Below are 24860 nucleotides of genomic sequence, written 5' to 3' on the forward strand. Positions count from 1 at the left end.
AACAAACCCAAACCAAATGACTATCCGGCATTTGATATAGCATTGCCAAAACGGACCACAATTATGATTCGGATATAATACTTTTACTACATTTAATTTCATGAAAATTGATTTAAAACACTTTAGTATCACGTATAAAGTCACGTATTTATATTAACTCGTATGTTGTACAAATGTCTAGGGCACAAATTATAACGCTCACACAATGTAAACGTTGAATAATCATCACATGCGCATTGTACGAGTAACATAACAAGTTAAGGTTACCACAACATTTAAATGTTATGTTTATTTTAGGTACAACATCACTTCCTTCAATGTTAAATATATGATAACTAAGCCACATGATATCACTGTCTTAAATCAATTTAATAATAATAGCAATAATGGTTTTATCCAGCAACTATCAAAGTCCACTTAATATTTTTTTGTACAGTATACTTAAGTAGAACTAGTATTTGACATGTTTGATAGATAACAATTTCGATGTGTCACTATCTCATTTTAAGTTATGCTGTCATTCGAAATAATACTTATATAGTGTATCTAAGTTAACGGAACATCAGTAGCCTTGCTAGGTACTTCATAGAAGACATAAGTTATGGAGGAAACAGTTATTCGGAATAGAAAACAATGTTATGAACACTTAACATCTCAAAGGTTTTTATCAAATGATAAATCAACGTTAACCAAGATAGGTAAACCAGATGAGCTTCACTCCATGCCCTTACGCGATAGATGTAACTCTACAACCTCATCCAGTGAAGTGGACAGCGGTGTCGATGATGTCAGGCCGAATAGATCCCCGAAGAGGAGTCTGTCGGAGTATGCAAGAAAACGAAAGGTACGTTTATATATAGGTTTTTCGAAATAAGCAGATTATGATTCTGATTTATTTACAATTTATATTGTTTATAAAAAAGAAAAATACAGTTTAATTCGTATGATATCGTATGTTTTTCAGAGACATTTAGTCAGAAGAAATTCCGCTCCAGAGAAAAACAGCACTTTTTCAGATTTTCTCTCTAGTTCTCGCCGTATGGTTACAAGCGCAGAAGATTTTGTGAAACATGTCATTGAAGCTGGTTGGAATCTTGTCCATCACCATCATCTCCCAGACTGGTTACAAGACAATGAATATCTAGTGTTTGGTCATAGACTACCGTTAAATTCATTCAAAGCATGCTTTAGATCTGTATTTCGAATTCATACAGAAACTGGAAACATTTGGACACATCTACTAGGTATGAGAATTGAATTTCATGTTACTTGTAAAATGCTTCTAATTCCGAGCGGCTATTATACTTGGACGCTTCTCCCCTTTATACAATTAGAGTTGATGAAATGTCAAAATACAGGTCATGATTATCATGGGAAAATTAATAAAAGATTAAAAATGTACCGTATGTGAATGCGTGCTATCAGAAAGAACGAATGTTTACTTTTAGCGTTTATCGTCTTTTTATCACAATAATAGTATCATTGACACAAAATAAAAGGTCAGTAAACAGGTCGTGCTTAAGTTTTACATAAAGGATTGTATGCATTATCTGTTTCTGAATACCAAAAAAACCAGCACACAAAGAAAAACAAACCATTGAATCAAACATCATTCCTCGGGGTAGCGAGTTCGATCCTCGGCCGGGGCGTATGTTCTCCGTGACTATTTGATAAACGACATTGTGTCTGAAATCATTAGTCCTCCACCTCTGATTCATGTGGGGAAGTTGGCAGTTACTTGCGGAGAACAGGTTTGTACTGGTACAGAATCCAGGAATACTGGTTAGGTTAACTGCCCGCCGTTACATGACTGAAATACTGTTGAAAAACGGCGTTAAACCAAAAACAAAAATAAACAAACAAAAAAAAAAAAAAAAAAAAAAAAAAAAAAAAACATTATTCACATAACAGTGTTTTTATTAATGGAAGCTAAGTACCGTTGGTTGCAGACACACTTAAGTATTGAACATCCGTTAGAAAAGACTAAGAAATCTGTTTGTAACTGTTATCGATTAGAATATTCACCCAGGTTGTACTGTAGATACTTGCCTAGGTGATATACTAGAACAGGCCTAAATTACCCTTGATACTTGATGAGTGTCTGTGCTCAATGAACACCGTCATTTATATGACTGAAAAATATTGAAAAAGACGCTTAACTCAAACACACACTGTTGGGTAACCTGCCACATAGAGTTCCACAGAAAGTGTTATTCACCACATAAAAGAGATATGAAAACGTTATACTAATATTGCAGATTTATTTCACATAGAAATCAGATTAGTATATTATGGCATGTATAGAGAGAGAGAGAGAAGACCACAAAGCGTGGCTGTAGGTTTTTTCGACGATACATCCTTTTGCATTTGTAATGTATTACGGGCGCTTCAGTAGAACAGGCTTGATTGTAAGCAGTCAACCTAGCATATAATTTACTAATATAAATTAATCATATCGCTTTTTTGTATGATAATATCGGCGAATATAAAGTCTATGGACCTGACCTATCAGCCTCGGTGAATATTATCTTGATCAAGTCCATAAACTTGGGTATTCGCTTTATCTGTGACTGCCCGGTGATGAGATGGGCATCAAGGAAATTTACATAATGATCTCCGTACTTTGATAGTTGCCAGATTGTTAAATACCTTATGCAATGGAATATCTTTGCTAAAAAGTTCAATTTCCTGAAATTTTCTTCAATTGTAGGTATGATTGCCTTCATAAGCATAGCAGCATACACTCTCAGCAGTCGTTACATAGACTGGATGTGGCAGGACATCACAGTGCATAGCGTATTTTTCGGCGGTGCCATATTATGCCTCACCTTCTCCTGGGTATTTCATACAGTGTTCTGTCACTCTGAAAATGTTAACAAATTGTTTAGCAAGTAAGTTTCTAATATCACGTGCACTACAATTTTATTAATTACATCCATGTAAACGTTTTTACCGTTTAGTTCTGAATACATGTGGCCAATATACATTGTCCGCTCATTATTGTATATTTTCTTACTGTCCAACATGTATCGAAGTCGTAAATACATTGACGTTGTTTGCTATTTGGTGTATCTGAGATAAAGAATTGAGGAATTTCATTTACAATCGAGTAGATCTATTCATGGACGACTTTAATTGAAGCATGCATTTTATGGTCAATTTCGTTATCGCATGGTTTGACACTTTACTCTTAAATAAACCGACAGATTGTTTAAGAAATAATATATCTCATTTTGTGATTTGTCGTTGAATAAAATCTTTGTTTGGAGTTTAGATGCGAAACAATTATATCACGAGGGCCCAGCCCGAGTGATATATCAATACGCATCTGAACGGCAAACAATGATTTTATTCAAGAGCAAATCACTAAATAACATATACTATTTCGATTCTAACACGTTACAAAGGATTTTGAAGTACGTACTTGAAAACAACCACCAAATATTTGCCTGTTTTCTGTTGGTTTCTTTTTCAGCGCGCCGCTATGCCGTTTACGCTATGACGTAACAATTGTCACATAAAAAAAAATAAAAAAATAAATAAAAATGAATTGTTGTCTAATAACATACAATTTTCAGCTTTCTTTGTTTAATAGGAAAATAAATCGGGTCATGTTAGAATAATGCGTTTAGCACATACGCAGGAAAACTAATAACATGGTGTGATAAAAAAGATCCCAGCATGACAGACAGGTACTAAAAAACAAAACGGCAAAAGAGGAAACCGATTATCTGGTTTATTGTCACAAGTAAAGACGCAATTTACTTGCGCTTAAGTACAAATTTCTCACAAAGGAATCATTAAAAGCTCCTTAGATACCTCAATCCGCTGACAAATGTCACAAATAATGATACATTATGGCCAAAGGAAAGATCAGAAGACTTGAGAAATCAATTATACGTCCTAAACCTCATACTCTTCTTGATCAAAGACGCTTTAATTTTGTTTGTGTCAATTGAAAAAGCATGCTTGATAACTATAAGAAACCAATTATAGGTCAATCAAAAATGTCTATCTTGACAATATGTTAATCAATTATGGAAGCAGGTCCAAACTATAGTCTTATAGACACTCAAAATGCAAAATCTCGGATTCAGTTAGTTTTTAGGTTTTGCTTGCCAATTTGGTAGAACTTTCATCTTGAGATAATAACTCTGCAGAATTTTTGTCTTGAAAACTTATGGCATACACCATTAATTCTCTTTACTTTCTCAGTTTAGCTTATTTCATAGTTTGTTTGTTTTACTGACATTTGTGTCATGCATCAAACTGTACACACAGCTTTCTTTCGATACGTATTAAGGACTGTCAGTGTTCTTCAAGAGTGTGTAGACATTTTAAAAATCTACTGATGAAAGCTTCAGTCGTTGGAAGTTTGTAAATGGTATAAAGTAAAGGGTCAATTAATTTGTGTGTTTATGCATTTACTTACCAAATAGCCGTCGAGATTGTGACATTTCTTCCCGAAAAGTTATTTGATAACATAAATATTCCATGGCCTGTAGTACATTGCAGCTATATATATAAAAAACTATTTACGCAACAGAAACGTAAATTTTCAGCTGAACGTATTTATGGCTAAAAGAGCTGGCGGATATTCAATTATATCAACCTATTGATATATTCATTTCATGACTTAGAAAACCTTCGAACATAGTCTCCAAAATGAACCATTTTTTAATGTAGGTACTATCCAAAATTGTTAAGACTTTTAAAATTGTATGATTATCCTGTTTTATTTCAGACTGGATTACTGTGGTATTGCACTTCTTACAGTTGGGTCATTCGTACCGTTTCTCTATTATTCATTCTTTTGTCATTTTGTGGCACACATGGTTTATCTGGTTTCCATCATTATCCTCGGTACCAGCTGCATCATAGTTTCCTTGTTTGACAAATTTGCTACACCAGCATATAGACCACTTCGTGCAGGTACAGAAAACTATATATTCTCTAGAAAACTTTAAACTGCAGCTTATATAAATTTTATATCTATACAACATTTGAATATTTATGTATATCGTTCGATATTTTATTCCAAGAACAATTCGTTCCAAAAACCTACAGTGTGAAACATGTATAACACAAGATACAGATTATACAATTAGGAAGACTCCGTGACTATATGATAAACGACATTGTGTCTGAAATCATTAGTCCTCCACCTCTGATTCATGTGGAGAAGTTGGCAGTTACTTGCGGAGAACAGGTTTGTACTGGTACAGAATCCAGGAACACTGGTTATGTTAACTGCCCGCCGTTACATGACTAAAATACTGTTGAAAAACGGCGCTAAACCCAAAACAAACAAACAAACAAACAAAAAACATTGTGTATGTTATACAGTGGTTGTTGCTGTCAAGTGGCTAATCTGCTAAGAGTTTTTATTACGATATACGTATGTTAGTATACAATATATGTTTGCCTTCAGTAGTATTTCAATACCCAAAACAAACAAACAAACAAACAAAAAACATTGTGTATGTTATACAGTGGTTGTTGCTGTCAAGGGGCTAATCTGCTAAGAGTTTTTATTACGATATACGTATGTTAGTATACAATATATGTTTGCCTTCAGTAGTATTTCAATACCAAACGCGTAGCAAACTGAGTTGTCTTCTTCGTTTTTACCCATATTAAGATATTTTATGTAACATATAATTGCAGAAAGATGATTACTGATTGGATGTTGTTGTTAATAGAGGTTATACCTTTACTTTATTTATGATTGAACAAAAGCCCAATGCTGCATTTCTTGACTTACCATATATTACAATGTGTCTTTGGAGACACGAATGCATCTAAACATATCTTAAGTATGATTTTTATATTTAAGCATATCTTAATGCTAACTTATAATTCAATGCAATTATATATTTGTATTTTCAGGTTTGTTTATTGCCCTTGGCTTGACAGGAGTGATACCAACAATACATCTATTCACAATAGTGGGTATATATCCGGCAATGTATGAGTATGGTGTATTGCATCTTCTTACAATGGCATTCCTTTATATTGGAGGGGCCTTAATGTACGCATTCAGGGTTCCAGAAAGCCTCTATCCCGGCAAGTTTGATATCTGGGTAAGTATTTTATCTCTAGTATAGTCGTCTTATTGTCTAGCTTGTTACATTATCATATAAAATGTTAGCATATTCATTAATCTGAACCTGAATTGTAAAAGTAATTCTTCCCGAGAGTTGCTGAAAGTGTATTATATCAACTGTGTTATAGGTTATTAGAATGGAAATCATGACACATTGTTTGACTGATTGTTGTCGAACGTTTTCCCGTTCCTTGCATCTTTTCCAGCATTAAACCATAAACTGACAACTGTCTCACACGAATGAAATATAAATGCATACATACATTAATGTACTATAGAGCTACATATACCCCAAACAGTTTCTTAATCAATTACCATGGGCCTGATAAATATTTCGGCACTTTTATAGAAGCTTACATCAAGGAAAGTGAGAAAAAATTAACATAACTTTTACATAAACAAAAATTTCTAGAAGAATACGCCGGTATATCTCAATACAACAATTCTGAGTAAGATATTAAGGAATTGAATATACAATATATTAAATGCACATTTTCAAACCAAATGGTTGGTTGTAGACGTTAATGTGGAGCTTTTCTTGAAAAGGCAATCAATATTTCATAACGACCTGGGAATAAAATGGAATTATTAAACTGTTGACATTGCAAAACCTGTCATAAACTGTTAAAAATGGATTTCATGCGGTAGTTATGTTTACTAGTTAAAGTACCCAATATTGTAGCCAACAACAGTTACAATGCGGTGTCCCACTGGGTTTCGGTTATCCTCGTTGTCATTAGTGCACTGTTGTACATATTTGTACATGTATCTAAGCGGAATGTTTCCAGAGCAGGACTGGTGACTATTCATATATCTTAATCCATATTTTTTAATGTTCGTTTCCTTTTTTATTTTTCAGTTCCAAAGCCACCAGATATTCCATGTCTGTGTAATTGTAGCAGCTCTAGTTCACTTCAGAGGAATACAAATCCTTTCTCATACAAGGCATAATTTAACCGAATGTGCTGCTTAAAATTGTTGTGTTTAAGCGGAACAGCTACAGTTTACTTTGGAGGAATGCGCATCATTTCCCGTACAAGGCATAATTTTACAGAGTGATCTGCATAATATTGTTCTTTTTTCAACTGAACAACAGCAGTTCACATTGCAGGAATGCATATCATTTCAGCATAACGTGTGATTACTGCAACTCTATTGCATTCCCATACAAATCATTTCTTGTAAGAGTCGTACACTTAGTGAATGTACCGCTCAAAGCTGAAACTATAATCGGAGCAGATATTGTTCACTTCAGCAAAATACCAGAATACCATTTCGTACAATGTTTAGTGTTACTTTATATGCGGCTCAATGCTAATTGTTTGATCGCAATAGTTTTGGGATATTTTAGAAGACTAAAATGAAACCTTCGGGACAAAACATAGTATGGCAAGTTCATTTGAGTTATACAGATACACAAGCAAAAATCACTTTGAGTTGATTTCGCGAGTTGTGCTCTACTTCTGTTTGACAGTGAGTGTGTGTGTTATTGTTTTAATTTTTTTGTAAAGTGTCTCTAGATTATATTTACAAATGAGACGTATTTAATACTCAAACATTAAGGGGTGGGGGGGGGGGGGGAAGAAGAAGTTAATTTCAATTCTTTACTTAAACTTATCTCATTTTATTTGAAGGCTGTTGTCCTCAATAGATATTTTGAAATGACGCCGTGGATTACTTTTAATGTGGCGACTTTCCAACCTTGGAGCATTTAAACACGATGATAGCTTTATCTATCATGTAATAAGCAAAAACAACATTAAATGCATCGCATTGATAGAATATTGTTAGCTTTGATTTTAATACTGTGTTTGCAAATAATTCAACTTGGACCAAGGTAATAAGTACAACATGTTCCTGTTATGATTTAATAAAGAAAACGTAATTAAAATATACTTGATATTCCTTTAGCTTCAACAGACCACCACCAAAGACAAACGTTGTATTACCATTTTCTTGGAATGTTTAGAATATGTAGACTAGCTCATCAACTATTTTCATTTATATGCAATTTAATAAAAATGTGACATTATAAGCAGTAATTATTCCTCTACATTCTGTATTCATCAAAAAAGTATTGCGTAACATAGTACATGTACTAATAAAATGCCATTAAATAACGAGTAACACACTTTCAAAACTTGATGTTTGTAAATTATTTCTAAATAGAACATGATTTGATATATTTATTTCTTTGGTATAACGCGAACCCATTCTAGAAATAATGCTGAAAGGGAGACCTTGGTTCCTTCAGCTGGAAACATGTGACAAAACATGAAATTTGCTAAAGTTGTCTCCAACATACAAACAAAAATGTAATATAACATGTGTAAGGAGGAATATAGTCTCTCGTCTCAAATGTCTGCGTAAATCTTGTCTAGTTTCTCTATTGATCTCGGTCCTTCACGCCTTATACAAGATACTAAATTTATGTTCTTGTAATTACTACTTATTAATATTTATTCAGAAAAAAAAACAAACGTTGTCATTACATAAAATGCTATAAAAACATAGATCTGATAAATATTCATTCTTTGTAAGTGATATGTATAAGATACGAACAGGATTAGGATAAAATGGATTTGCGACAAAGTCAACATTGAAGTAGCTTACCCTATAGTTAACATGCATTGCTCAGAACGCTGTTCAGTATTAACAGTGTTCGTTTTCCGATTTTCACGTCTTACATAGTTCTGAGAATAAATCGACATCATATCCCAATCTTTTATCCACTATCACGCAATAATGAAAAAATGATGCATTGCATTTTATGTAATCGAATTTACATTTGCTGAAAAGAGCTTTCTCAATTACAATGAATTTATTACCGTAAGCGTTTTTTTTATATCTCATTAAAAGGGAAATTTCAGTACAGGATTGGACTTAAATATAGTTCCGCCCATTGTTTTCTCGTTTAGGGCAAGCCCATTATTTTAACTAGGGACCATACGCCACTTTTCATGAAATTACACACTAGTGTATCATTGAAGTTTCTATGTGCACCGCCGTATGAACACATCTGCGGATGTCTGTAAATTGTTTTTGGTACTTGTAACATGTTTAAATGTTGAGTTCTGCTCAACCCGGGGCTAGAGTGCGTGGACGGTAGCATGCATTTCCACTACCGTCCATGAACAGGCTCAATCAAACCGAGCCTGCAACATTTTTATTTTTGTCGTGTTGAGCGACCTGGGGAGTTTCCACTTTTTCTATTTTAACAGCATTCCTGAAAGAAGTGTTTTCTCTCTTCTTCTAAGTAGCGATGCATAGGAGCAGCAGATCAAGGGTATTAGACAAAAATATTTGAGCCATGCCATGAGAAAACCAACATAGTGGCTTTGCGACCAGCATGGATCCAGACCAGCCTGCGCATCCGCGCAGTCTGGTCAGGATCCATGCTGTTCGCTTTCAAAGCCTATTGTTATTAGAGAAACCGTTAGCGAAGAGCATGGATCCTGACCAGACTGCGCGGATGCGCAGGCTGGTCTGGATCCATGCTGGTCGCAAAGCCACTATGTTGGTTTTCTCGTGGCACGGCTCATTTCCATTACGCTTGCATCTCCTATTTACGTTATACAAAGTTAAATTGCAAACGATTGATTTCAGGCAAGTGTGTGTCATTCGGAAATTAGATTCTTGCAAGAAAGCACGTGTGTTTTGCATGACAGGAACTGTACAACAAATGTCTTGTATAGCGTGTACTTTCAGACTTGCGTACACCGAACATTGACTAGTTAATAGTTAAAATCATACTGTCTAGTTTACAGCTTGTTTTGCGAATTTTACTTGTCTGACAAATACTTCTGTTTTGACCCAAAACAAAATATCGGAAGTCATACTGAAATAGTGTACCTACATATTCCTTTTCCCCATTCCATTTGGTGTTAAACGAAACTGTCATGGAAATATGCGAGTTAATATTTTATACCAGTCGATACTTTTAGGATTCTGTATTACAGATAAATATAACTTCAAGCTTATTATATGGTATTATTTAATTATATTTGTCCAAAGCACGAATGTACTATCCTTTTATCATTTTCTTTCTCCTGATATTAGTATTGTCATTTAAGATATAGGTATTTACTTTTTTCAAGATCGTCTACCCTGTTTAATTACATTATTTAGGACTGAAGCTTGACACTTCAATTAGAAATGAAATAGCGTTGTTAGGTATGTACACACAATTTAAAATACTTCTGGAAAATGTAGTTCATATGTGTAAAGAACTACCGCTCATATTTTGAAAGCGCAGGTTTATTTTCAAGAAGTTATCATTGAAAGAACATCAATAACACAATGAAGTTGAGAAGTTAATCTGTTCACCCAAATATTCAAACATTTTCAGAACAATGACTCGATAAATAAAGCACTGCTTATAAAAGCGATAATGCAAAAATAAGAAAAGCAACAAATACAAAAAACAATTATTTGAATATCTTTCATTTGATAATATGAAAAATAATTAATATTTGAATATCTTTCGTTTGATAATATGGAAAATAATTAATATTTGAATATCTTTACCGAAAAACCGTTGATGAACAATAAATAAATAAATAAAAAATAAATAAAAATCTAATTTAGGCATGTATTTCTGATTTCACTATTAAATACCCTTTTAGCCTGAATAACTAATTTAATATTTAAATAAGGCAGCAATTAGCAGTTATATTAGAAGTCATTTTACCGGGATATTTTCACTCCAACTTTTACAAGAATATTTTCACTCTAGTACAAGAATTGGTTCATTCCAGTTAATACCAGAATAGTTTGGTAGAAGCAACAAAATTGTCATTTGTTTTTCATTCCAAAACAACAGTTGCATAATTTCATACTTGGTTGACCTTATGGTAAAATGTATACACGCGTTTATTTCAGACTAGGTACATTTTAAAACAGGTAGACCGCATGTTATTATAGAATAGGTGATTGTATTGTTGCACATAAATAAATATCATGTACCACTTACCATTGTCTGATTAGAAAAAGTCTAACGACAAGTTAAATGACCCTTGTGCTTATGGTCATTTTGTTCCAAGACACATTACGTATCCCTGTAACTATCGGAAATGTTCATTTAAACGTTTTGAAACGCTTACCAAACTTTACTCTAAATAACTTTAGTCGGAAACATAGTTTAAAATAAAATATTGTTTGCGGACCTATCACTGTAAATTACTCTTACATAAGAACGTTTTACTGTGACGCATAGTCACGCCAGGAGACATCCACGACAAAAATGAGTCATATTTGGTATTTTCTTGTTCAAAAAGAAAAAAAAATATTTGATAAACTCTTAAACAAATCATCGGGAGACTCAACTCATTAAAAATGAACATGATGAACTACGTATTTGTTTCAATTTTATACCGTGACAAGTATAAATCATCCACGGTTTTATTAAAACTAATATGCTAGCTAGTGCTCCAAACCATTCGTGAACCACTGAAATAAACCCACAAAATAAAGTATTCTCCTTAACATTCGAAGTATTTACTCAATCTGAAACAGGCACGTGTCCAGGTGTGGGGGCCAGGGGGCCGAGCCCTCCCCCCCCCCAGCTGGCTGGCTGGTTACGATTTTTATTACTTGGGCCCTTCAATTAACAAATTTATACACCAGCGCAACTGGCTTGATTTGACAGCAATACACAGGCTAAAGAGCCATAAAACCGTGTCCGGTAGTGGAAATTAGCCCCAGGCATGTCACAGGTAAAAGTTTATCTGCGCATGCTTCATTGATCGCTTGATCGGTACTTGATTGGGTAGTGGAGAAACTATTATGTTTTTTACTCTTTGGAAGTGTTATAAAATGAACAGAACATTGTTGGTTTTGTTAAGTAAATCTTAAAATGAATCTGAAAATTGAAACATTATGATGGTTGTATTTTGTTTTTACATTAAGGCACATTCCCCAAATTTATTAAATTGATAGATATTTATCTTATCTTTTTATTTTACAACAGTTATGAATTTGAAACTACTGTATCAGTTTTACTCTTTTGGGTCCAATAACCTGAAACTACATTTTCACGGAACAGGTCACACATAGATTCTTTGATATAGATATTAGTCGATACGGTGATAAGTCTTTAATTAATTAAGTGCTATATAATAACTATGACCGAATATATAGGTTTGTGTTTATGTTCGTGTATAGTCGGCACTGAAATAAGCGAGAAAATGTATTTCGGGACCATACGGCGCTTCTCTTAGAATTGCACTCTGTGTACAACTGAAGGTTCCATGTACACGGCCGTATCATCTGCGGGTGTTTCTAAATTATATTTTAGTACTTGTATCATGTGTAAATGTTGATTTCTGCTCAACTATGGGCTAGATGGCGTGGACGGTTGCTTGCATTTCCACTACTGTCAATGAACAAGCCCAGTCAAACCGATCCTGCAACATTTCCATTTATGTCGTATTGGGCGACCTATGCTTTTACACTTTCCTATTTTGAGATTCCTATTGTTATTCATTATCATTTATTAACCTATCATGCTATCTTAACGTGTTAATTCTCTGACATTTTAATATGTCTGCTTACACTTAACCGTCTTCCGTGAAAAGGTATGTAGATGACTCAAACTTCTGTGAAAACATTAATTTCGCGGGGGACTTATTTTCATTGATTTAGTGGATGGATAAATCCACGAAAGTTTCATCCTAATGATCGTGTAAAATTCCATTTAATTTTATGTTTAGAAGTTGAAATCCACGTATAATCTCCAAGAAAAGCCGTTTTGACAAAAAAGCATAACACTTCATGCCAATGAAATGAAATGCTTTCTCAGTATTCTAGTCCGGTGTATCATCATTTCAAGTCGGCCATTGATTTATTTACCTTTTACCTTTATTGCAATTTGTCGGAAAAGTTTTAACGTCATTTTCTATACTTTAAATAGGTTTAGTAACAGCGGTAGATAACTCTCCCCTGTCCTCCAGGAATAGGAAACGGTTCCTTCTCCGCAAGTAACTAACACCTTCTCAACATGGCTCGAAGACTTAATACATATTGCGTTCTATACAAGTTTGAAGAAGAACATTACCCCATCCAGAGATAAAACTCACTCTTAACACCTTCTAAACATATATCGGAGACTTCAGACATGGTGTGTTCCATTAAACCTACAAGAAAAACAATAGAACTCACACTTAACACTTCCTAAACGTGACACGAAGATTTCAGACATACTGAGTTCTATCAAACCTTCAAGAAAATTATTATTTCACTCAGGGACTCACTATTAAGTCTTAAATATAAATGCACTACTTGCTAATGTTACTCGGTAGGACACTGTAATGATATTATAAAGTCTGATTATGAGTGAGTAAACTAAAATGGTTTTGCCCAAACTTTAAGATATAACATAATAGAAATCTGTTGAATTTCATGGTTAAATATTAACATCATTTCGTGTCATTCAGTGGCGTTTTCATTATATAAATGAATCATTTACATCCCAACGATTTCTAAACATGATATAATTTCCATTTAGTCTGGTTTCAAAGAACTCCAAAACTAGGAAAGAATCCGGTTGTTCTGATGTTCTGTTTTTATAAACATATTCTTCATGACTTTTAAGCAGAAAACGAAAATGCAAACAGTATTTTCTTGTCAATTATAGATGTACTTTTCCGCATCCCTAGTTTAGTATTCCATGTTCTCATTAGTGTGTTCTAAAAGAGGACTTGAAACCCTGTAACTGGTGTACAGTAATTGGAAATGCATCCTTACATCCGAAATAGTGTTTCAGAAGAGAAATATTTCTAAGAACAGTCAGCAATTAATGTCTAAACGGCGTAGTATGTTTATGTCAACTTTAATTCTTCTGGACAACATAGGCCTTAGAATAGAAATATGTTAGTCATGTTCCCTTCATTTGAAAATCAACTTAAGCAAAGCTGAAATATATATAAATCGTTCACCGAACCATTGTATAAATTGTAAAATACCACCGCAAAGTTTACAATCTGTTGAACGAGATCTCAATTTATCAAAAACAAATTAACGTCAAAAACAATTTCATTTTTGTTGAAATTATAAAACCAGAAGTATCTTTAAAAAAAGATACACGGCCGCATTCGTCAATGCACACTTAAAGCTACGAAACGTGCATGCACTCTGTACTTTTACATACGATCGGGTATTTATAAAATCTGGTATTTAAAAAGCAAAACAAAATATAGTCTTTAAATGAGTTGACTGTAGATCACTCCGTATCAGAGTGACAGAGTCGCACAAGCTATTTCCACAGGAGCCTTGCAACGGATTCTACTGTCTAACAATACAGCTCAGAGCACCTGCACATCTGTTCCATTCGGAAACCTGTGGAGTTTTTCATCCATCAATCAAAATGTACAGTTTTAATCAGCTGTTAAATTACCTTCACCCCAGATATAAACAGGAAGTAAAGATGAAATCAATACAGGTCTCCGGCCGGAATTAACATCCTCAGTTTAAAGTTTTTCCCAGCTTCCTTGCATCAAACATGACACACAAAAAGTTACATTCGCACTTCTTTATTAGTTAAAATGTGATCTAGTCGAGGTACCTTGATATGAATATCTTAGAATGAACATTGTTCGTCTACTTTAATCTGGTTGTTTGACTGTCATTTTTGTTTTATATTCGTGTGTATGGAAGATGGTTTTCATTTGTTCGAATAGCTATAACTTAGATTAATTCTATAATAATTGCAGATGATACCTGTCTTTTGAAATAAATATATTATATTTTATCAGTCAATAGGTTTATGTATGGCAAAGCTATCTGCCATGGCTTTTTTTGATTTAAAGTATAAAAATATTATACTAAGACACCCGCCTGTAAATATTCTATTATGTCTTAAATGTCGTGTAGCTTACAGATAGTGGTTTTTGAAAATGTCGGACAATGATGTTTTCGTCCCCTAAACGTTTCATTTATGCCTTACTCTGGTAGTTTAGAATTCTGTGTTGTTACAAATAAATGGATCGTTGTTCCCCAATACACATTTCCACAGATATGCAAGTAAAAACACTACCTAAATATATCGTTTTTTTTTTTTAGAAAGAATAATGCATGCTTGTTACTGAATATTTCGTTTGCATTGAGTATTGCATTAAAATATAATCATATTCGTCTTAATCAACGTAAAACAGCATGGAAATTACGAACAAGAAATAAATAGATGTCTAATTGACACTACGGCACCTCAAATATTATATTTTCTTTCAGGGGGGCAGCATGACTAGCCATTATGACTGTTTTGTCACCGTCGAAAAAGTCCGCCGACAAACGTTGCTCGCATTAATGTGTTGTGTGCACAGGGGAAACAGTTGTCGTTCATAGAAAATAACATATATGATCTATAGGTAGCTTTCTTTAATATATACTGAACAAAATGTCAAACATTTTCCTTTCGTGAAAAACATTATGTTATATCTATCACATTATCTTATCCAAGTTGTAACCTATGCGAGCATTTTCCTTAAGCCTAATGAAAACTAGCTTTTACATTTCTGCTCTTACGTTGCTCTATGCTTTCAAAGGATCTTTCGTTATGTAACAGATAATGTGATTTAGGAAATGATTTTCATCAAACTTCAAAGTAAAACAAGTTATTATACAGAACCATCGCGATGTAAACATGTATCACGTTTTGATATTTGTCATTTTCAAGGTAATTCCGCCTCGATAGCCTAGTGGTAGAGTGCCCGCTTCGTGTGCAGGAGGTCGTGGGTTCGATCCCCGGCCGCGTCATACCAAAGACGTGAAAAATGGTACCAGTAGCTCTGTTGCTTGGCGCCCAGCATTAAAAGGGAAACTGGCCTCGTGGCTATGGATTCCATCAGAAATGAGGTATCGAGAGTGATTAATACAAGATGTAAAACTTCCTTCACAATCGACCTAAAATAAATGATGTATATGAACTAAAGTAATTCCTGTCACATTTACAAATGATGTTTAGAAACAATTTTAATGTAAAGGCTTCAAAAGACAACTGTACTAAAACAATAACTGACAAAAATAAAAAGCATGACATTAGCTGTCAAATAAGCACGTTAAGCATTTAGACCAATTCATAAACTCAGGTAAAATCGTATTTTTTGTTTTTGTCTCTGTATAATTCCATTATACTTCTATGGGTGCCTGCCGTTTCTGGGGTGTCCCTATCGACTTTCTTTTTGTCGTTTGCTGAGAAACTCAACTTTAAATTGATTTAACTGTTAACTTTGATTTTAAGATAAAAGTATATCTTGTTATTGAGCATTTAAAGCACGTCCTTCCATTTAATGGTCGAAGTTTGGGTAGCTCGGTTTTTGGTTGCGTTTAAGATGTTTGACGCTTAATGGTATCCACTTTTACTTTAATTTGTATAGATGCTACCTTAAATTCTCCAAAGTTATCAAAAATAGCAACGATTTCACTACTAATGTTGCGCCGTACTTTTCGTAACAATGCACCTTGTATGGAATGTTCCACGTCTTCACCTTGTATGGAATAATATCAAAGTTTCCCTTTTGGTAAGTGAAGAACATTGCTCCGATCATAATTTCAGCTTTGAGCCGTATATTCCGTAAGCTGATGTTGCTAATGAGAAAACATTCATATTGGAATGTACTAGAGGCTGCACCTATAACACCACAAACTTTACGCCTTGTAGGGGAAATGATTTGTATTCCTTGAAAGCGATCTACAGCTGCTCCCCTTATAATTTCAAATTTAAGAAGCACATTCAGTATAGTTATGTCTTGTGTGGGAAATGATTTGTAGTCCTCTGAAGTGAACTAGAGCTGCAGCAATTACACATACGTGGAATATCTGATGGCTGTGGAACTGAAAAATAAAATTAAGTTTAATTTATATTTTGTGTAGGCTTAGGAAGTGTGGTTTACAAAGCCCTATAAAGTATCATTTTTTTCTAGGAACATATTGTGGAATATTTTCGTTTTCACAAAAAGCGCTAGACAACATTTCGTTTGAAAATTTATGTTCAGTGATAAAAGTCATGTAATAAAAGGACTGAAATCGTTAGCAAACTGATATCTGTATCTCTCGCTTTGAATAATGTCGGTTTGTTTCGAATCGCAAATAAACTCAAAATAAATGAAGATATTTAAAATACAACTTATATTAAATTTGAGCTACCCTGTCGTTAACAATCAAGTTCATGGTCCAAGCTGATAAAAGTGAGTTTGGCAGAAATATTGATCAATAACCCAATAATTGAATTATGAACTAATGTTTAACTCATAGCGGAAAGGTTGTCAGTTACTTGTGGATACTATGTAAATACTGAAATGGAATCCGGTTGCACAGGTTGGGCGAAGTGATCGCCGTTAATAATTGAAAAACTATTGTAAAATGACGTAACATAACAAAACAATCAAAACAAACACTTTAGTTTTGCGTTTTTACGCACCATTCATAGCATGTAGCAAGATGACATTCTTTCAATTCAAATATATATTGGTAATTTTATAAAACGAACACTTTGTTATAATAGTGATAAACGGACAGTAACATAATGTAAATGCACCTCTGAAATGAATTATTGTCCCTGAGACAACAATTGTGACAAGTAGGAATTTTGAATGCTACAGCTAGACCAAACACTTACCCAAATATCAAACTTGCCCGGATAGAGACTTTCTGGAATTCTGTATGCGTACATTAAAGCGCCTCCAATGTAAAGGAATGCCATTGTAAGAAGATGAAGTACCGCATATTCATACATTGCCGGATATATACCAACTATGGTGATTAAATGTATGGTTGGTATCACACCAGTCAGACCAAGACCGATGAACAAACCTTTGAATAGATAAGTGAAAACATATAGAGAATATTGTTGAAATATGAATGAGTACAATTCTTAAACCTTGCATGATACCAAGTTTACATAATATATTGGTAATATCAGAACAGTAAAACCAACGACTATGACATAACCCTTTAAAAGATATGTGTAGGTGTATATATATCGATATATAGTGTGTGTTAACCACATTCGTACTTGCATGATTACCCACTGTAATGTTCAGATGTATTGCTGGTTTGAAAACTGTTGTATCGCTGTATAAACAAAACAAGTTGTACAATACCTTCACGATTCATTCTTGATATGCAGAGTATAAATGTTGGTTTACAGTTATGTGAAATATATCATTCGCAATATAATAACCACAAAGAATTCTACATATATATATATATATATTACAATGTATATTATAAACAAAACCTTAAATTTGTTTATGCTATATATTACAAAATGTCCTTTCATCATGAATTGTAAAAAATGTTTCTATTGAGAATACAAAATCGTCTACTGGCACCTTTCTAACCATATCGTCATCTTAGTGCCAAAAGTGGATAATTGCTTTTTATATCAATGCAGATTTCCAAAATATTTTGCGTAGAATTGACGACAGTTTACAATATATTAAGAAATTGAATGATTTTATCGATGGGCCAAGTTTCAATTTAGCATCATAAGACGAAGTTACTGATATACAAGCATCGACTTCGTTGTGGAAGTTGAGTGACGTCAACGTCCTTTACAAGAAGACCCCTTTAAACGTTTGGTTTGTAAATCTAGAAACCTAGCCACCTTTTCATAAATCATATATCTGCACAAAATATAAATATTTTCCACATCTTATATATAATGTTCATTACCTGCACGAAGTGGTCTATAGGCTGGTGTCCCAAACTTGTCAAACAGGGAAACTATGATGCAGCTGGTACCGAGGACAATAATGGACACGAGGTAGACCATGTGTGCGACAAAATGACAAAAGAATGCATAGTAGAGAGATGGTACGAAGGACCCAACGATAAGAAGTGTGATACCACAGTAATCCAATCTGTAATAAAAGATATACAAGTCATAATAGTCTTCATGATGTAAGGTTTTGTTTCGGAGAGGCTGCATTCTTGGTGCGTTGCTTTTCCTATATAACCGTTGGTTTTTACTTTTTATAACCTGCCATGTACATACCCATCCAAACAAAGTCTTCTATAAATGTTCTTGGTTGCATTCTTGTATGCTTTAACGATTTGATGTACCATAATAAGACATAATAAGCAAATATTTTGAGTTACAAACTACATGTATACGAAATCAATCGTAAGTAAAATGCAACAACAGGGTTTTCCTATTTATTTGAATAAAATTAATTTATTTTCGACCCTCAGTGTGTTACAAAAAGTTAACTTCATAGCGAACATGCTTGTGACTAGCCACTCAATGTGTTTCAAATGACAAATCTGAATGTATACGTGATATATGAAACTTACTTGCCAAACAATTTGCTAACATTTTCAGAGTGACAGAACACTGTGTGAAATAACCAGGAGAAAGTGAGGCATAAAATAGCACCGCCGAAAAATACGCTATGCACGGTAATATCTTGCCACATCCAGTCTATATATCGACTGCTAAGAGTGTATGCTGCTATACTTATGAAGGCTATCATACCTACAACAGAAAAGAGGAAATTAATTCAAAACAAACTTTTATACATTACAGTTAAATGCATAGTTAACAACATGCTTGTAGGGCGGGAAAAAAATTTCGACACCGATCAACATGCAAAAAACTTGCCAAGATTTCAATCAAAATCCAAAACGTATTAACTATGCCTAAAACTGATTATTCAAATGACTGGGTACGAAAGGTCATGTAATTACTTAAGAATATATTGGGAATCATTCCAAAGCAATGCAAAAGTCTAATCTAATTACTTTAGAATATACAATAGTGAAACACTTTCCAATGTAGAACAAAAAGTCCAGTGTAGTTGCTTTAGAATATGCTGAAACACACTCCAAAGCTATATAAAAGGTAGCATGTAATCGCTTTAAACTGACACAAGAAGTATCGCCTGATGTTAGTTAATTTAGAAAAACATTCGAGTACTAGTATGCTGTTTAGTGGCACAACTGATAAACTGTAAATATCGTTATCATGTAGTTTATACTAATTTATTTTAGGCCGATGATTGAGAAGCAACTTCTACAACTTATATTAATCACTCTCGACACCTCATTTCTGACGGAATCCATCGCCACGAGGGTATGAGAGCAGAGAAGCCAGTTTCCCTTTTAATGCTGAACACCAAGCTGCCATTTTTCACGTCTTTGGAATGACGCGACCGGGGATCGAAACCACGACCTCTCGCACTCGAAGCGGACGCTCTACCACTAGGCTATCGAGGCGTTATTATTTGATTACGCATCCGTTAATTCCATCAAAGATATCGAAGGTCCATCTTTCAGTAAAATATTATATGTTTAGATATGAGCCGCACCATGGGAAAACCATATAGTGCATTCGCGACCAGCATGGATCCAGACCTGCCTGCGCATCCGCGCAGTCTGGTCAGGGTCCATGTTGTTCAATAACGGTTTCTTTAACTGCAATTAGGGATGAAGAAAAATTTGATAATTGTAAGAATTCATTATTTAAGACATTCAAGCATAACATTTATATTGATAACGAAATTTGTTCAAGGGTAACTTTTAACTGGAGAGCATAATAAGGGACAAATAATCATATTTTATTGTATTGATTACTTCATTATCTGATGTATAATACTAATGATTCAGTATAGAATACAATGTGTGCTATAGAATTTAAATCGGAACAGTCTATCAACATACAAAACTATTAGCTTTAGCAGAATCTAAATAGTTAAGCTCTAACTGGGACTCGAACCAGGACCCTCACCCCTAAGGCAGCACTCTACCACTTCCTATAACGCAGTAGCTAATAGCTATGCAGTTTAATTGCTGGATTACATTGCGTGAACTGGAACAATAATCGGTGAACCCCGGATTATCGGCGTATTCGCTTTGTTACCTAACGGCAATTTTTGTGTAAAGAAAAATATAATCTAATGCTGTCAACGTCATAATTGGTCAATCTGCCCAATTTCTCTGACGTGTTGTTCAGAATATGAACTTACTAACTGGCAGTACCAGTGAAATATTACTTATACTGAATCTTTTATATTTGCCCTTTTTGCAGCTGCCGAACGGCAAAGACGATGAGATTTGTCCAAATATAAGTAATTATTTTACCAGTTTTGAGAGGATTTCAAATGATGGGAAATTACAGTTACAAACTAAATACCTTTCTGCAACACATGGAGCCATTAGCATTCACTGTCAATCAGTATTATGACTGAGATCGACTGTCATTCATTCATTTCAAAGTTTCATAGACAGATTCCGTTGTTTACATTTTTATCGTAACCGGTGCACTTGTAAAAATCACTTTAGTTTGAAAAATCAAAGTATGCGAAGAGCTATGGTACGGTCTCTAGTTCTTATGATTGTAGTAATTGCTACATGAAATTCAGTTATAGAATAAAAGTGGTCAATGAGAATATACTATAAATTCAGGCGCGCTCATGTCGTTCAAGAATATTTGAAGGCTACAACATTATTATAGGTTTCATACAATTTAGTGGAGAGAGCTTTATCATCAAGCTCTTCAATTTGTATGTTTTTGTCTCCTCTTGAGTACAATAAGTAATGTTTGAAATTTGATATGATACAGGAACCATGTTTCATTTACAAATGTAGTGTTTTTCTAGCCATAAAACTCTATAGATATGACGTTTAGATACATCAGAATTATATACATTTGGTTCCTGATCTTCATCTATTCCAACTAACCTAGTAGATGGGTCCAAATGTTTCCCGTCTCTGTATGAATTTGAAATACAGATCTAAAGCATGCTTTGAATGAGTTTAACGGTAATCTATGACCAAACACTAGATATTCATTGTCTTGTAACCAGCCTGGGAGATGATGGTGATGGACAAGATCCCAACCGGCTTCTATTACATGTTTCACGAAGTCTTCTGCCTCTGTAACAATGCGACGGGAACCTGAGAGGAAATCTGAAAACGTACTGCTGTTCTCTGGGGCGGAATTTCTTCTGACTGAATTTCTCTGAAAAATGTATGTAACCATTTAAAGTTAAGTGTATTTTTGTAAATAAACAAAGGGATTGAAAATATATAGAAACTAGAGATGCTTTTGAGAAAAGCTCATGTCTCCCACAACTGCCCCTATGAAAAATGTCTAGTTTCTCTAGATGGTTTGGACAAGTGGATCCAATTAGATGGTCTGGACGAGTGGATCCAATCAGTAATTCAAGGGTTATAAATCAAAAGTGCCTAGGCGGATTTGGCTAGTTATTGAACTTGGCTAAGGTCTTATGGCCAAACACATTTTGTTCAAGTTTGGTGAAGATCGGATGAGAAATGTTCAACTTAGAGAGCAGACAAGAGTAAAAAGGCGGATTTTTCGGTAATTCAAGGGCCGTTACTCCAAAATGCCTAAACCGATTCGGCTAGTTATCGAACTTGGCTGAAGTCTCATGGTCAAACACATTTTGTTCAAGTTTGGTGAAGATCGGATTAGAAATGTTCGACTTAGAGTGAGGACAAGAGTAAAAAGGCGGATTTTTCGGTAATTCAAGGGCCGTTACTCCAAAATGCCTAAACAGATTTGGCTATTTATCAAACTTGGCCGAGGTCTCATAGTCAAACAAATTTTGTTCAAGTTTGGTGAAGATCGGATGAGAAATGTTTGACTTAGAGTGCGGACAAGAGTAAAAAGGCAGATTTTTGTTTGTAATTCAAGGGCCATAACTCCAATACGCCTGGACGGATTTGGTTAGTTATCGAACTTGGCTGAGGTCTTATGGTCAAACACATTTTGTTCAAGTTTGGTGAAAATCGGATGAGAAAATTTGACTTAGAGTGCGGACAAGCTTTGTGACAGACAGACACACAGACACACACACACACAGACTGGAGTAAATCAATATGTCTCCCACACCACTGTGTGGTGGGAGACATAATGATGTAGAAATAAGCAGGACGAAAATTAATGTCACCTCAATCTAGGTTTCTTCAAACAATAGTTTTGCTTTTATAACAGGAACGTTCTATCACTGATGAATTGATTACATCAAAGGTGGTCAATCTGATTGTTGAGATTTAGAGGATTTGCCTGAAACTTTTACTCATTGAACACTTTTTATATGTTTGGAGTTCATTTGTGCTTTTGATGACATTCGTTGCCCGGCCAAGAGATATGAGCATATTTTGCAGATATATAACAAGAGCTGTCTCCATAGGATGACACATGCCCCCGATGGCACTTTGAATGAATAGTTATGGCCGATGTTAGAGTTTAGGACCTATGAACTACGGACCTGGGTCTTGCGCGCGACACGTCGTCTTACTGTGGTACACATTCATGCCCAATAATTTTAAAATCCATGCATGAATGACAGAGATATGTACCGGACACGGCCATCAATGCACTATCATAAAATATGACCTTTAATGTCTAAGTGTGACCTTGATCTTTGAGCTACGGACCTGGGTCTTGCGCGCGACACGTCGTCTTACTGTGGTACATATTCATGCCAAGTTATTTGAAAATCCATCCATGGATGACAGAGATATGGACCGGACACGAATACACTATCATGAAAAATGACCTTTAACGTCTAAGTGTGACCTTGACCTTTGAGCTACGGACATGGGTCTTTCGCGCGACACATCGTCTTACTGTGGTACACATTCATGCCAAGTTATTTGAAAATCCATCCATGGATGACAAAGATATGGACCGGACACGAAAATTGCGGACAGGCCGACAGACTGACAGACGGTTCAAAAACTATATGCCTCCCTTCGGGGACATTAAAACACTTTTATTACATCATATATCAGAACAATTCTACAGAAACGTGGTTGTGAAATTATTATCACATCCCTTGTATTTATATATATTCAAATAGATAAATCATAAAGACACCTTGCCGGTGAAATATTCCACTATCAATGAAATGGGAATGTAAGACTTGAAATTCTACAAAGAACATATTTCACCTAAACCTTGATAAATTACAAAGCTGTAAAAGACAATAAACATAACTTAATGATGGATTTCCTAGAATTAGTTTCTAATAAAACATATATTAAAAAGTAAACGATGTAATAAAATATTGCTTAGATGACCATATCAAATTTACGTTATATGAAATGCTAAAGCAAGTTTTAAATTCATGCAAAAGTTGTGTCATATTGCAACACGTACCTTTCTATTTTTGGCATGCGCTGAAAGACTCCTCTTGCGTGGTTTACACGCTCTGACGCCATCAACACCACTGTCGACTCCACTGGAAGAGCCTGAAGAGCTACTTCTATCACGTGATAGCACATCCGATTTGTCTGTCTGAATATATGTCGAATTTGAATTACTATTTGATATAATATATTTTTGAGATTTTAAGCGTTCATTAACATGTTTTCTATTCCGAACAACTGTTACATCCATAACTAATATATTCCAAAGTTACTGATGCCTTGTACGTACAGTTACACTTAAAACTACTTTATAATGTTCCCGAATGACAACGAGTCGCTATGCTCAATTTCGTAAACATAAAAATGTATGTAGTACTTTATTAATAAACCCATCGCTATTTTTAGATTAACGATCAGGTGATATAGTATTTAACCTTGCGAAACAGTGTAACTAATACAAACGTGTACTATATTTTAGCTTTAAGTTAAATAAATATATCGAAAATCCCCGATTTGAACTTTTAACTCGTTGTATTTGTTTGTATATAGATAATTGGATAACAGTTATAATCGTTATATTCAATACACTAGAAATGAAACTTATTTATCTATTAAAAATCTGTTATATTTCTTTATGTTATAG

At 34.4% G+C, this 24860-nt stretch overlaps 2 protein-coding genes across 2 annotated transcripts; one reads left to right on the top strand and one right to left on the bottom strand.

Moving 5' to 3' along the window:
• The first annotated feature begins 447 nt into the window (after nucleotides 1-447).
• LOC123529304 (adiponectin receptor protein 1-like) lies at nucleotides 448-8148 on the top strand. Its single transcript, XM_045309578.2, has 6 exons — nucleotides 448-844; nucleotides 965-1244; nucleotides 2711-2891; nucleotides 4745-4932; nucleotides 5890-6083; nucleotides 6966-8148. Exons 1-6 carry the CDS (start codon nucleotides 602-604, stop codon nucleotides 7077-7079), a joined length of 1200 nt encoding a protein of 399 aa, XP_045165513.2. The 5' UTR covers nucleotides 448-601; the 3' UTR covers nucleotides 7080-8148.
• A 7315-nt stretch (nucleotides 8149-15463) lies between these two features.
• On the bottom strand, nucleotides 15464-24588 carry LOC123528923 (adiponectin receptor protein-like). Its single transcript, XM_045308999.2, has 6 exons — nucleotides 24228-24588; nucleotides 21782-22061; nucleotides 19397-19577; nucleotides 18776-18963; nucleotides 17718-17911; nucleotides 15464-16933 (listed from the first exon to the last, which is right to left on the bottom strand). Exons 1-6 carry the CDS (start codon nucleotides 24465-24467, stop codon nucleotides 16820-16822), a joined length of 1197 nt encoding a protein of 398 aa, XP_045164934.2. The 5' UTR covers nucleotides 24468-24588; the 3' UTR covers nucleotides 15464-16819.
• Between the last annotated feature and the right edge of the window lie 272 nt (nucleotides 24589-24860).

This window comes from Mercenaria mercenaria, chromosome 13 (assembly GCF_021730395.1).
Source record: "Mercenaria mercenaria strain notata chromosome 13, MADL_Memer_1, whole genome shotgun sequence".
NCBI classification, from domain to species: domain Eukaryota; kingdom Metazoa; phylum Mollusca; class Bivalvia; order Venerida; family Veneridae; genus Mercenaria; species Mercenaria mercenaria.

Coding starts and splice junctions, on each gene's coding strand:
- LOC123528923 (XM_045308999.2), bottom strand. CDS start 24,467: ATGGATGTAACAGTTGTTCGGAATAGAAAACATGTTAATGAACGCTTA. Junction 22,062..24,227: donor CGCATGCCAAAAATAGAAAG/GTACGTGTTGCA, acceptor TACATTTTTCAG/AGAAATTCAGTCAGAAGAAA. Junction 16,934..17,717: donor CGGGCAAGTTTGATATTTGG/GTAAGTGTTTGG, acceptor TTTATTTTTCAG/TTCCACAGCCATCAGATATT.
- LOC123529304 (XM_045309578.2), top strand. CDS start 602: ATGGAGGAAACAGTTATTCGGAATAGAAAACAATGTTATGAACACTTA. Junction 845..964: donor AGTATGCAAGAAAACGAAAG/GTACGTTTATAT, acceptor TATGTTTTTCAG/AGACATTTAGTCAGAAGAAA. Junction 4,933..5,889: donor ATATAGACCACTTCGTGCAG/GTACAGAAAACT, acceptor TTGTATTTTCAG/GTTTGTTTATTGCCCTTGGC.